Source organism: Microcaecilia unicolor, chromosome 1 (genome assembly GCF_901765095.1).
Source record: "Microcaecilia unicolor chromosome 1, aMicUni1.1, whole genome shotgun sequence".
Classification (NCBI taxonomy): domain Eukaryota; kingdom Metazoa; phylum Chordata; class Amphibia; order Gymnophiona; family Siphonopidae; genus Microcaecilia; species Microcaecilia unicolor.
Genome location: NC_044031.1, coordinates 517379366 through 517392014, shown reverse-complemented (window position 1 = coordinate 517392014; position 12649 = coordinate 517379366). Strand labels below are relative to the sequence as shown.

General features: G+C 41.7%; 1 protein-coding gene across 3 annotated transcripts in view; it reads left to right on the top strand.

Annotated features, from left to right (window-relative positions):
* Positions 1-12649, top strand: part of STAU2 (staufen double-stranded RNA binding protein 2) — a 447934-nt gene that overhangs the window by 331749 nt on the left and 103536 nt on the right. For all 3 annotated transcript variants that reach the window (XM_030215580.1, XM_030215586.1, XM_030215579.1), the window contains one exon: positions 1994-2107. In XM_030215580.1, the coding sequence (XP_030071440.1) occupies positions 1994-2107 (114 nt within the window). The remainder of the gene's footprint in view (positions 1-1993; positions 2108-12649) is intronic.

Here is a 12649-nt window from a genome sequence, read left to right as displayed (position 1 = left end):
GATTTAGGCAGTGCCAAAACCGAAATTCCGTCAGCCAGGTTTTTCAGAGGATGATCTTAGCAGAGCAGATGTAAGGTCAGACAGTATAGCAGAAGGTTTCTATGGGTAATTGGCTACAATGTTAATGAAAGTAATTGCTATGCCTGTTTCAACTAGGCATGGTATAAATGTTGATGATCTCTGCACATGGATAGGTTTTGATGTGTTTGGCAGCATGGATAGCGAAATGCTTATACTTCTGTAGATCAAGATTAGAAAAGAATGAAAGAAAAAGTTTATCCTGTGATGTTGAGGGATCATCCACATGAATGTTAAAATCTCCAGGATAGCAAAGGTTAGGATTCTTGATACCATTTCAGGCACTGTCGGGATAAGAGATTCCCTAAGAGCTGGGTCAGGTGAAGGACACGTTGACAAACATGGTTTAATGGGACAAAGTCAGCATGGGTTCAGCCGAGGGAAGGCTTGCCTCATCAATTTGCTTTATTTCTTTGAAGGTGTGAATAAACATGTGGATAAAGGTGAGCCCCTTGATGTAGTGTATCTAGATTTTCAGAAAGCTTTTGATAAAGTTCCTCATGAGATACTCCTGAGAAAATTAAAGTCATGGAATAGGAGGCAAGGTTCTGATGTGGATTAGGAATTGGTTATTGAACAGATAAGAGGGTAGGATTAAATGGTCATTTCTCTCAATGGAAGAGGGTGAACAGTGGAGTGCCGCAGGGATCTGTACTGGGACCGGTGCTATTTAACATATTTATAAATGATGATAAAGAAATCGGGACGACGAGTGAGGTGATCAAATGTGCAGGTAATACAAAACTATTCAAGGTTGTTGAAACACGTGCAGACTGTGAAATATTGCAGGAAGACCTTAGGAAATTGGAAGACTGGGTATCCAAATGGCAGATGAAATTTAATGTGGACAAATGCAAGGTGATTCACATTGGAAAGAATAATCCGAATCATAGTTACCTGATACTAGGGTCCACCTTGGGGGTCAGCACTCAAGAAAAGGATCTAGGTGTTATTGTAGATAATATTCTGAAATCTTCTGCTCAGTGTGCGGAGGCAACCAAAAAAGCAAACAGGATGCTAGAAATTATTAAGAAAGGGATGGTGAATAAGACCGAAAATACTATAATGCCTTTGTATCGCTCCATGGTGCGTCCATATCTTGAGTATTGCATTCAGTTCTGGTTGCCATATCTCAAAAAAGATATAGCGGAATTAGAAAATGTTCAAAGAAGAGCGACCAAAATAATAAAGGAGATGGAACTCCTCTCATGTGAGGAAAGGCTAAAGAGGTTAGGGCTCTTCAGCTTGGAAAAGAGACGGATGAGGAGAAGTATGATTGAGGTCTGCAAATTCCTGAGTGGTGTAGAACGAGTAGAAGTAAATTGATTTTTTACTCATTCCAAAAGTACAAAAACTAGGGGACACTGGAGGAAGTTACATAGAAATACTTTTAAAACAAATAGGAGGAAATATTTTTTCACTCAACGAATAGTTAAGCTCTGGAACTCTTTGCTGGAGGATATGGTAGCAGCGGTTAGTGTATCTGGGTTTAAAAAAGGTTTGGACAAATTCCTGGTGGAAAAATCTTTAGTCTGCTACTGAGACAGACATGGGAAGCAACTGCTTGCCCTGGGATTTGTAGTATGGAGTGTTGCCACGATTTGGGTTTCTGCTAGGTACTTGTAACCTGGCTTGGCCACTGTTTGGAAAACAGAATACGGGGCTAGACGAACTATTGGTCTGACCCTGTATGGCTACTCTTATGTTCTTATGAATGAAGGAGCGAATAAAGAAGCACCTAAGATATCAAATTTTAGACATTAGTTTAAAACAGGATTTATGCATAGACTGCAAATTATTTTTAATGTTATGAACAAGACAGCACTGAATTCTGATATTAAGGAAGGATTTATTATTCAGTTGATATTTGTTTCAAACAGTTACTTAATGAATTTCTTATTTTGATCTATCACAGGTGCAGTACAGTGACAGACAAAATGGCAAAGAGTGCATGACTTGTTTGACACTGTCTCCTGTGCAGATGACTTTCCATGGCATCGGAAACTCCATTGAAGCCAGCCATGATCAGGTATCATTTTCCTTTTTCCCAACCTTATTTCCTTGTCTCCTTTTAAAGAATTGTATTGGTCTATATTCACTAGGTCTTAATAGTATCATGATTATATTTTGCCTCTTTCAGGCTATTCATTTCTTCCTGTGTGTCTATATGTCCGTATGTCTCAACTACATCTACTTGCTCTCTTGGCTGCTTATTAAGATATATTTTATTTATTTATTTTCCACATTTATATCCTGCTTTAACCAAAGCAGGTTACAATCTAATATATATAATTTAAGCAAATACATACAAGAACTTTTGAGTCCAGCTTGAAATTATCTCTCCAGAAAAGCCTTCACAAAACAGTGAGTTTTCAAATACTTTTTAAACTGTTGGAGGGGGGGGGGGCGTGTCGGAGGCGTAGTGAAGGCGGGACTTGGGCGTGTCTAACACTTGGACGTCCTTCACCCATAATCGAAAGAAATAAGGACGTCCCTGATGAACACTTGGATGACTTTACCTGGTCATGTTTTTCTTATGACCAAGGCACAAAAAGGTGCCTGAAATGACCAGATGACCTCCCCTTACTCCCCCAGTGATCACTAATCCCCTCCCACCCTGAAAATATATCTTTCAAAATATTGATTGCCAGCCTCTATGCCAGCCTCAGATGTCACACTCAGGTCCATGACAGCAGTACGCAGGTCCCTGGAGCAGTTTTAGTGGGTGCAGTGCTCTTCAGGCAGGCAGACCCAGGCCTATATCCCCCCCCACACCTGTTACGTTTGTGGAGGAAACAGCGAGCCCTCCAAAGCCCACCACAAACCCACATGTAGGTGCCCCCTTCACCCATAAGGGCTATGGTAGTGGTGTACAGTTGTGGGTAGTGGGTTTTGGGGGGGGGGGGGGGTTGGGGGAGCTCAGCATACAAGGTAAGAGAGCTATGTACCTGGGAGCAATTTATGAAGTCCACTGCAGTGCCCCTTAGGGTGCCCGGTTGGTGTCCTGGCATGTAAGGGGGACCAGTTCACTAGAAATGCTGGCACCTCCCACGACCAAATGGCTTGCATTTGGTCGTTTCTGAGATGGACATTCTTGGTTTTGATTATCGCCGAAAATCAGAAACAACCAAATCTAGGGACGACCAAATTTAAGGATTTGGACATCCCTGATGGTATTTTCAAAATGATAAATAGACGTCCATCTTGTTTCGAAAATCCGGGTTTCCCCGCAGCTGCATCGGTACGTTTTGCGAGGATGTCCATATCAAAACATGGACGTCCCTTTCGAAAATGCCCCTCATGGTGTTCTGAGAGGGCTATTTCTCCTCTTCAGTCTTTAGTACAAATTCTAGCCTTTTTGCAAGCTGGTTAAGGTTTATCCTTGAAGTCAGTGAAAATGCAATTTGCAGCGCTTGCTTATTTAAGAAACCACTTCCAAAATTCATCCTTGGAATCTCATCCAGATATCGTCATGTTTTTAAAAGAGATTAACTGGTTGAAACCTCCAAATTGTACTGTATATGCAGAATGAAACCTTCATCTGGTGCTTCGGTCACTGCATAAGGCTCCCTTTGAGCCACTCGATCAAGCTATCTTAAAGGGTCTTACATTAAAGAGAGAGTTGTTCTGATGGCTGCTACTTTGGTGAGGAGAATTTCTGAACTCCAGCTCTTTCTTCTAGAGATCCATTTCTTAGGTTCATGGAAGCAGGAGTTCCTATTCAAAGTGTTCCTTCCATCCGAAGGTAGTTTCAGCATTTCATCTCAGTTAACCATTGATTCTTCCTTCCTTCCATCATAAGAATTACAGGGGGGAAAAGTCCTAAATTGAGGTTATTTAATCACATTCTCTTAAAATACCTAGAAGTTACAAAGGAATTTTGTCGCTCCAATCACTTTTTTGTTTTTTTTGCTGGGCTCAAAAAAGGCCTTCTGGCTTCTAAAGCTATGTTGGCTCGTTAATTAAAAGAAGCGATTTCATCAGCTTATATTCTAGTGAGCAAACAACTGCATTCTGCCTTAAAAGCTCACTCTACTAGAGATCTTCCTTCTTCATAGATAGAATCTCATTCAATGTCATTTTATGATATTTGCAAATCAACCACTTGGACTTCTCTGCATATCTTTTCCAAGCATGTTTCAGTCAGAGAGGATGCATCCTTTGGGGCATCTGATATATCCCACAAATGCTGGACCTATCTGTGGGAAGCTCAAGAACAGATAGGTCCAGAAACATGGTTTTTTTTCTTGTGCTTACTGTGATTTGTCATTGGATTTTGAGGAGGAAGGTGAAGTTGACCTTATCTTGGTTCACTGCTCTGTTATCAAAATACTGAACTGGAGTAGCTGCACACCATTCTATATTACAAAGCTCAGTTTAGTTCTCTGTATCTACCCCTGCTGGTAGATGAGCATAACCCACACGTTCTGGTCTTATCTGTTGGGACTGAAGGAAATAAAATTATCAGGTAAGACGTAAATTTTCCTTTGTACCAACTCCAAAGTCTTTCCATCAGTTGCTTAGATCTTCTTTTTCTCTTTTGCTCCTCATGGAAGGTTAAAATCCTTTGCAATGACCAGATCCATAAACTTTATTAAACTTTTAGTCATCAACCACAACTTATGAAACATGACCCCTGTCTTTTAGATGCCCAGTAGGTCACTAATAATCCCATTTCTGCACTTCCACTATATGTAATTAAGAAGGGGAAAAAAAACTCTACCTTTTTTCTTTCTGTCTAACAGCACACACTTATCCCTATACATAGCCATAGCAGTCCCTTGTAATCTTCTGGGCATAATTGCTGGCTGGAGTAATATTATTAGATTTGTTTTGTGTTTATGTGACTAAAATCAGGTTGATATTCAAAAGCATTTACATGTGAGCAGCAGCACTTGAAGACCTCTTGAACAGGAAATGTAGGATATGTAAATCATTATACAGCCAAAATGATCTGTTCAAAAAGGGTACAGGATTTGGGGCATCCAAGGGTATTGACATTCAGGTTATAAAGACCAGCAAAATTCAGCTGCACTTCTGTATAACTTAGGCATTTAAGTCTGGCCACAGAAACAGCAGGCCTAACTTGAAAGCATAGGTCCATGATTCTCCATTAAACTCCCTGAGCCCATACGCCAAGCCCCCTCCCTGCCCATCTTCAAATCCTTGCTCAAAGCCCACCTCTTCAATGTCGCTTTTGGCACCTAACCATTGTACCTCTATCCAGGAAATCTAGACTGCCCCCAATTTGTTTGACTGCACTTTTTTGTCCTTTACATTGTAAGCTCCTTTGAGCAGGGACTGTCCTTCTTTGTTAGATTGTACAGCGCTGCGTAACCCTGGTAGCGCTTTAGAAATGCTAAATAGTAGTAGTAGTTCTCCTCCCTACTGGCCTGAAATATATATTTTTTTAAAATAGTCATACTGAGTGCTGCCCCACCTTTACTTTAAAAAATTGCAAAGGCAGCAGAGCCCTTCATTTGCACCGTTTTTTTAAAAAGCTGAAATCTTGGATGTGCTGGTGCTATTTGTTTATTCACTGCACTCAAACACTGACTGGTCCCTTCAGTGATAACTGTGAAGGGACCAATCACTGCTTGAGTGTTCTGGAGTCAGTAGGGGTATGGGGGACCCAACTGCCACTAGTCTTTAAAAGCTGTGAAGGATTGAGGGTCTCCACTGCAACTAACTTTTTTTTTTATATTTGTGGGTTAAAAGGGTCATACACTCTACAAAGGTTATATGGAGAGTGCAGAATTCCGATGCTTACCCCATAACTCATGCAACCATCTTGGGCAGATAGAAAACTGTCTACTTTTAAATGTGTAAATCATATATTTAAAATTGAAAATGTATATCCAGGCAATTGGAAGACTTAGTTATTCAGTTTCCTGAAAGTTGAAAATTGACTTCAATATGTATTTATTTTCACTTGGTAGGCCTTTTTTTAAATTAAGGAGCAGTAGATTTCATTATATCTCAATATTTGTGTGAGAAGAAAAGTGCACTCTCCTACAACCAACTTGCTTGCAAAGCCATTTGTGTGAGAAAATAAATCTAACCTTGTTTTATTTCTGTTTTGTCATTGTGACAGATTTGTAGTGGTAATAACACTTGATAAATGAGCTTTATGGGCCATTATGAGATTGCCCTCAAATTAGTGTGTAATCCTGTATGAAGTAAATTCTATCAGCAAAATGGTTGCGATAAAGCAACTGACAGTGTACCCATAATTTTGAACTTTAGGGCTTTTATTCTCCAAAACAATTGCATTTAATTTACATTTTGGTTTATGTAGTTTTACAGTTGGTTGAAGAATTGAACTTAATTCCCATATAGACATCTGCTTTAATTGCTTCATTAGAAGGTAGACTGTTCTTCAGAACCAAAGCCAATGATATTTTACAAGCAGAAAACTTGCTTCCATGTCCCAAGCATCTGAATCAGTATTTGAGTGTTTGTTTAGTATTAAATGCCAGGAATTCAGGACTGTATGTACTTTACAGTATACTTCAGCAAAAGATTACTCATCTTCTAGGCATCTTCCTGATTTGTAGTAAAGTGCTCCATCTGCTTGATCAGGGGCAGGTAACCATGGTCCTCAAGGGCCACAACCCAGTCGAGTTTCAAGATTTCCACAGTGAATATTCTTGAGATGGATGTGCATGTACTGCTTTCATTGTTTGCAAATAGGTCTCATGCATATTCATTGTGAAAATCTTGAAAACCTGCCCATGGGTTGCCCACTCCTGTGGGCTATAACTGCTATAACAAGCAATAATGAGCACCGATTAGTATTTTAGGCGCACAGCTTGCTAAGCATATTCTGTAATGATGTGCACCAACCTTCTAAAGTGCGCAAGCAAAAAGGGGCATGGTTATGGGCGTGGAAATGCGTGTTTCATGGGCATTCTGAAATTTACACACCAAGATATAGAATATAGCCCAGTGTGCCTAAATGTACACACCATGATTTACACCACATTTTCGTTGGTGTAAATGGATGTACGCAGATTTGGATGTATGTAGGTTTAGGCACTGAAATATCAACTAGTGTATTCTATAATTGGTGCCTAAATATAGGTGCCGATTATAGCATACATTTAGTCGGCACTGATTTCAGCGCCGATTTTTTAGGTGCTGTATATAGAATCTCTCTCTTAGTGACTTAAAAACAAGGCATGCCACTGTAAATGTAATCCTCATTCTAATAGGTAGCCAATGCAACTTCTCCAACAAAAGGGAGGCTCTGTCAAGCTTTCCTAATTGAAAAATAAGTCTAGCAGCAGTATTCTGCAGTAATTACAGCCTCCTTAATGATTTATCTGAAAGTTCACAGAATAACGAGTTACAGTCTAGATATGGAAGCAGTAAACCGTGAGAACTCAACATTGTCTGAATTGCCATCAACTGTCTCAGTCGAAAGAAAACTTTTATCACCAGAGCATTAATTTGAAGTTCAAAAGTTAGATTAGAATCAATTAAGACTCCAAGAATTTTAGATTTATCTTCAAATTTCAAGATCTCAGTGGAAGGCAATGTAAAATCCCTGACAGGAAAAACTTCATATTGATCAAACCAGACTATCTTTGTTTTGAGCTTGTTAATTTAAGACATTTTCTTGGGCCCACAAATCTGTCTTTGCAATAATCTGCTTTAAAGATGTTAATGTGTCTCAAACTTAACTAAAGCAGGACAAAGAAGAAAAATATCATCAGCATATGAGAAAATAGAGGCACCCAACCCAGATTTATCAACTTCTAAAGTTCTCAAATAAATATTAAACAATAGGGGCAAAAGCAGCAGGCCTTGGGGAACACCATAGCTGGACTGCCATAATGCTGAAGTACTATTTCCTTTCCGGACACCATATGTTCTCTTTCCTAAAAACTCCCCAAACCAATTCAGGATTCTACCGTGGACACCCAACTCACTCATTCTGTATAACAACTTAGAATGGTCCACTGCATGAAATGCAGGGGATATGTCACACTGTAAAACTATACGTTGTTTCCTCTTACTTAACAATGTTCTAATTTATGAGTACAATTCCAATAACAAAGTTTGTGTACTATATAGTGACCTAAAACTATGTCGAGTTGAGTGTAAAGCATTTGAACAGACAAGAAACTCAGTAAGCTCAATATTAACCAGAAATTCAAGGTGTTTGGCTATTCATGAAATACTGGCAAAAGCCTATAATTTTCAACTTTAGAAGAATCAGCCCCAGCTGATTTAAGGATGGGGATTAAAACAATATTGGACAAATCATCTGGATAGATTCCTTCCTCAAACACAGCATTTACAAAACAGAATAATGAAACAAAATGAGATTGTTCTCTGTCTGTCTCTCTCGCTCTGTATGTTTGTGTGTGTATATGTATGTATGTATATATATATATATAACGCACCTCCAACGTTCTAATGAAGCCTCACTTACCCAACATTCTAAAAGTGAAGGGGGTGAGATCGCTTTGTGTCTGCCCTGCCCACGCGTCAAACGTGATGACTTCGAGGGCGGAGGAATGACACTCAACCAATCGCATCGCTCCGCCCTCAACGTCATCAAGTTGGACGCGAGGGACGAGCACACATCGACACGGCGGGAGATTACTATTCAAATGCCCGTGCTCCTGCTCAAGGTATGTGCTGCCGGTATAATCAACGTTCAGACACCTCTGAGCCACAACCCTGCCCCCTCCTTGCAAACGGACACCGGCATGAAATCCTCCTCCGCAACAACAATCCCCCTCCTCCCAGACCGAAACCCTCACGAAACGATTCACCTCAGCACTTACATGTCTGACATATAAGGGAAAAAAAAAAACAGAAGCAGACCCCTCCGAGTCACAACCCCGCTCCCCCTTGCAAACGGAAACCGGCATTAAAGCCTCCTCAGCTAAAACAATCCCTCTACCCCTCCTTCCAGAACGAATCCCTCCCGAATCTCAGTAAAACCACCCATCCCCCCATACTCTCCTCACTTCCTCAGCACTTACATGTCTGCACTGCGATTCACAGCAACCCCCGTCCTGTACTTCCTCAGCACTTACGTCTGACACATAAGCAAAAAAAAAATTAAGCAGACCCCTCCGAGTCACAACCCCCCCCCCCCCCGCGACAACCCCCCCTCCTCCACGACCGAATCACTCCCGAATCGCCGTTAAACCACCCAGCCCCCCATACTCTCCTCCCTCCCGTTACTGCAGCCCTCCCAATAGGGATTGTAAAACCAGAAGATGGCAGAAGGGCTTTCCCTGTAGTCCGGGTGAACTCAATAGCCTCCTTCCCCCTGTGCTGGGTCCAAAAATATGAAAGCCAACCAACACTTCCTCAAACTTTGCCAGCACCGGACATCCGCCAACCCCCCTCAAAAACCAAAACACTTACAAAAACAAAACAAAAACACACACACTAATATGACCCAACAAAAACACAGGCTAAACCGACTCCACATATCAACAAATGCTGACCCCACTCCAAGCCCACAGCATCAACCTCTCAAATCACCCCCCACCCCCAAACCCCTGTCACAAACACATTTGTCCACAAACACCCAGTTCCCCCCCCACCCTCTCTCAATTACACACACACACACACACACACACACACACACAAACTACCTCTGTGACACACATGATGTTTCAGTCTGAAACACAGACACACAACCACTGCACCCCGCAAAAAAACACTAATGCACACATACACTGATGCCGAACAAGCAGACATGCACACTCACTCTCTTCTCTCTCTACATATATATCACCACTGCAACAATAAACAAACACAAAGCCAACCACCACTTCCTCCAACTTTGCCGGCATGGCACATCCCCCCCAACCACCCCCCCCCCCCCAACACACCTCCCCCTGTAAAACGAAAACACTCAGTTCTCCAGCCCGCACCCCTCCCCCTTTAAATTAAAAGACACACAATATCAAACAAACTCTGACACTCCCCCCCATCCTCCAACTGCTCCCCACAGCCAAACCACCCACTCCACAACAAACGCTGACCACCATCCAAACATTTACAATGAAATGTTACAAATGTAATGAACAATTACAAAACAAATAAAACTTAAAAAAAAACAACTCTTTGGCTTTTAAAAAAACATTTATATCTCTTAATATCAAACAGAAAAAAAAAAACCACATGCTAGCGCCCGTTTCATTTGTTTCAGAAACGGGCCTTTTTCACTAGTATATATATAAAATGCACACTGTATAATTTGGAGTTAAAAGATGTAATATCCAACACCAGTTCCAAGCCTCCAAACCGTACCAGCCTTGTTACTATACTGCTGGCACCTACAATCATATATATATGATGTTAAATGACACTTATGGAGTGTTATAGCAAAAAGTAGTACAGACCAAGAGGAAAATTATGAGTAGTCAGCAGTTAGGCTCCAGAGGGAGATGTTCCCGGATCCAAATGTATAATTTAATGACATTAATATCCCTGTAAAGTTAAATTGTCCTGGTCTCCGTGAGCATATGATTTACATGGAACAAGTGGACCATAGCAGCACTGTCAGTTCCAAACACAGAGCATTAGATAATAAAGTAACTGAGTTTTGCAGCACTATCCTCTGCAAAGCTTATTTCTGTAGATGCCACTGCCTCAGTCCTCAGTAGTTGTGTTTCTAGTATGGTAATTTATCATTGATTCTGTTCTGCCAGTATAGGGAAGCTCTTCCGACACAAATGGATAGTTTAACACAGTTGTGCTGAGTCAGCTCTGCATGCATTCCACTGTTGAATGCTATTAGGATCAAACATACCAATATGCTGCAGAAACAGCTTGGTCTCCTCTGTGCTGAAGATTAGATGAGCTGGAGTTTGACCAGGTAATGCAGTGAAAACTTAATCTTTCCATATCATCAAGCAGATCAATCCATAGACTGGTGGGTTGTGCCCATCTACCAGCAGGTGGAGATAGAGAGCAATCTTTTGCCTCTCTATATGTGGTCATGTGCTACCAGGAAATCCTCAGTTCACGGAAGAAATTCCTGGAGAAGGACCACAGTTGGCTGCCGGGGGACGTCTGGGAATGGAGTGGATACTGCGCCATTTATGGAAGAAAGAGTTTATAAACAGCTTGAGAATCTGAAGGTGAACAAAGCTATGGGGCCGGATGGGATACATCCCAGGATACTGAAGGAGCTCAGAGAGGTCCTGGCGGGATCTCTTAAAGATTTATTTAAAAGATCTTTAGAGACGGGAGAGGTTCCACGAGATTGGAGACGAGCAGATGTGGTCCCTCTTCACAAAAGTGGAGACAGGGAAAAAGGGAAACTGCAGACTGGTAAGTCTCACGTCGGTGGTAGGAAAAATAATGGAGTCACACTGCTGGAAGAAAGGATAGTTAACTTTCTAGAAACCGACGGGTTACAGGACCCGAGGCAACATGGCTTTACCAAAGGAAAATCCTGCCAAACAAATCTTATTGACTTTTTTGATTGGGTGACCAAAGAACTGGATGAGGGACGTGCGCTAGATGTAATCTACTTGGACTTCAGCAAAGCCTTTGATACGGTCCCACACAGAAGACTCGTGAATAAGCTGAAAGGGTTGAACTTAGGACCGAAAGTGGTGAACTGGATAAGAAACTGGTTGACCGACAGGTGGCAAAGGGTGGTGGTAAATGGAATCCACTCGGAGGAAAGGAAGGTGAGCAGTGGAGTTCCTCAGGGGTTGTGCTGGGGCCTATTCTGTTTAATATATTTGTGGGAGATATTGCTGAAGGGTAGGAAGGAAAGGTGTACCTTTTTGTGGATGACACAAAAATAGCCAATAGAGTGGATACCCTGGAGGGAGTAGAAACGATGAGAAGGGATCTCCGAACGTTAGAAGAATGGTCGAGGGTCTGGCAGTTAAATTTAATGTAGAGTGATGCACTTGGGGTGCGGAAACCCCAAAGAGAGATACCGGATAGAAGGTGAGAGATTAGTAAGCTCGACTCAGGAGAGAGACCTTGTGGTGTTGGTGTCGGAGGATCTGAAGGTGAAGAAACAATGCGACAAGGCGACGGCCATGGCCAGAAGAATGCTAGGCTGCGTAGATAGGGGCATAACCAGCAGAAGAAAGGAGGTGTTGATGCCCCTCTACAAGCCATTGGTGAAGCCCCACTTGGAGTATTGTGTTCAGTTTTGGAGGCCATATCTTGCTAAAGATGTGAAAAGACTGGAAGCGGTGCAAAGAAAAGCTCCTCTGTGAATAACACTCTCATCCTCCCTGTCTCATTAGCTTGTAACCTTGGGGTATCTTCGACTCTCCTTCTACTACTACTACTACTATTTAGCATTTCTATAGCGCTACAAGGCATACGCAGCGCTGCACAAACATAGAAGAAAGACAGTCCCTGCTCAAAGAGCTTACAATCTAATAGACAAAAAATAAAGTAAGCAAATCAAATCAATTATTGTGTACAGGAAGGAGGAGGGTAGGTGGAGGCAGGTGGTTACAAGTGGTTACGAGTCAAAAGCAATGTTAAAGAGGTGGGCTTTCAGTCTAGATTTAAAGGTGGCCAAGGAAGGGGCAAGACGTAGGGGCTCAGGAAGTTTATT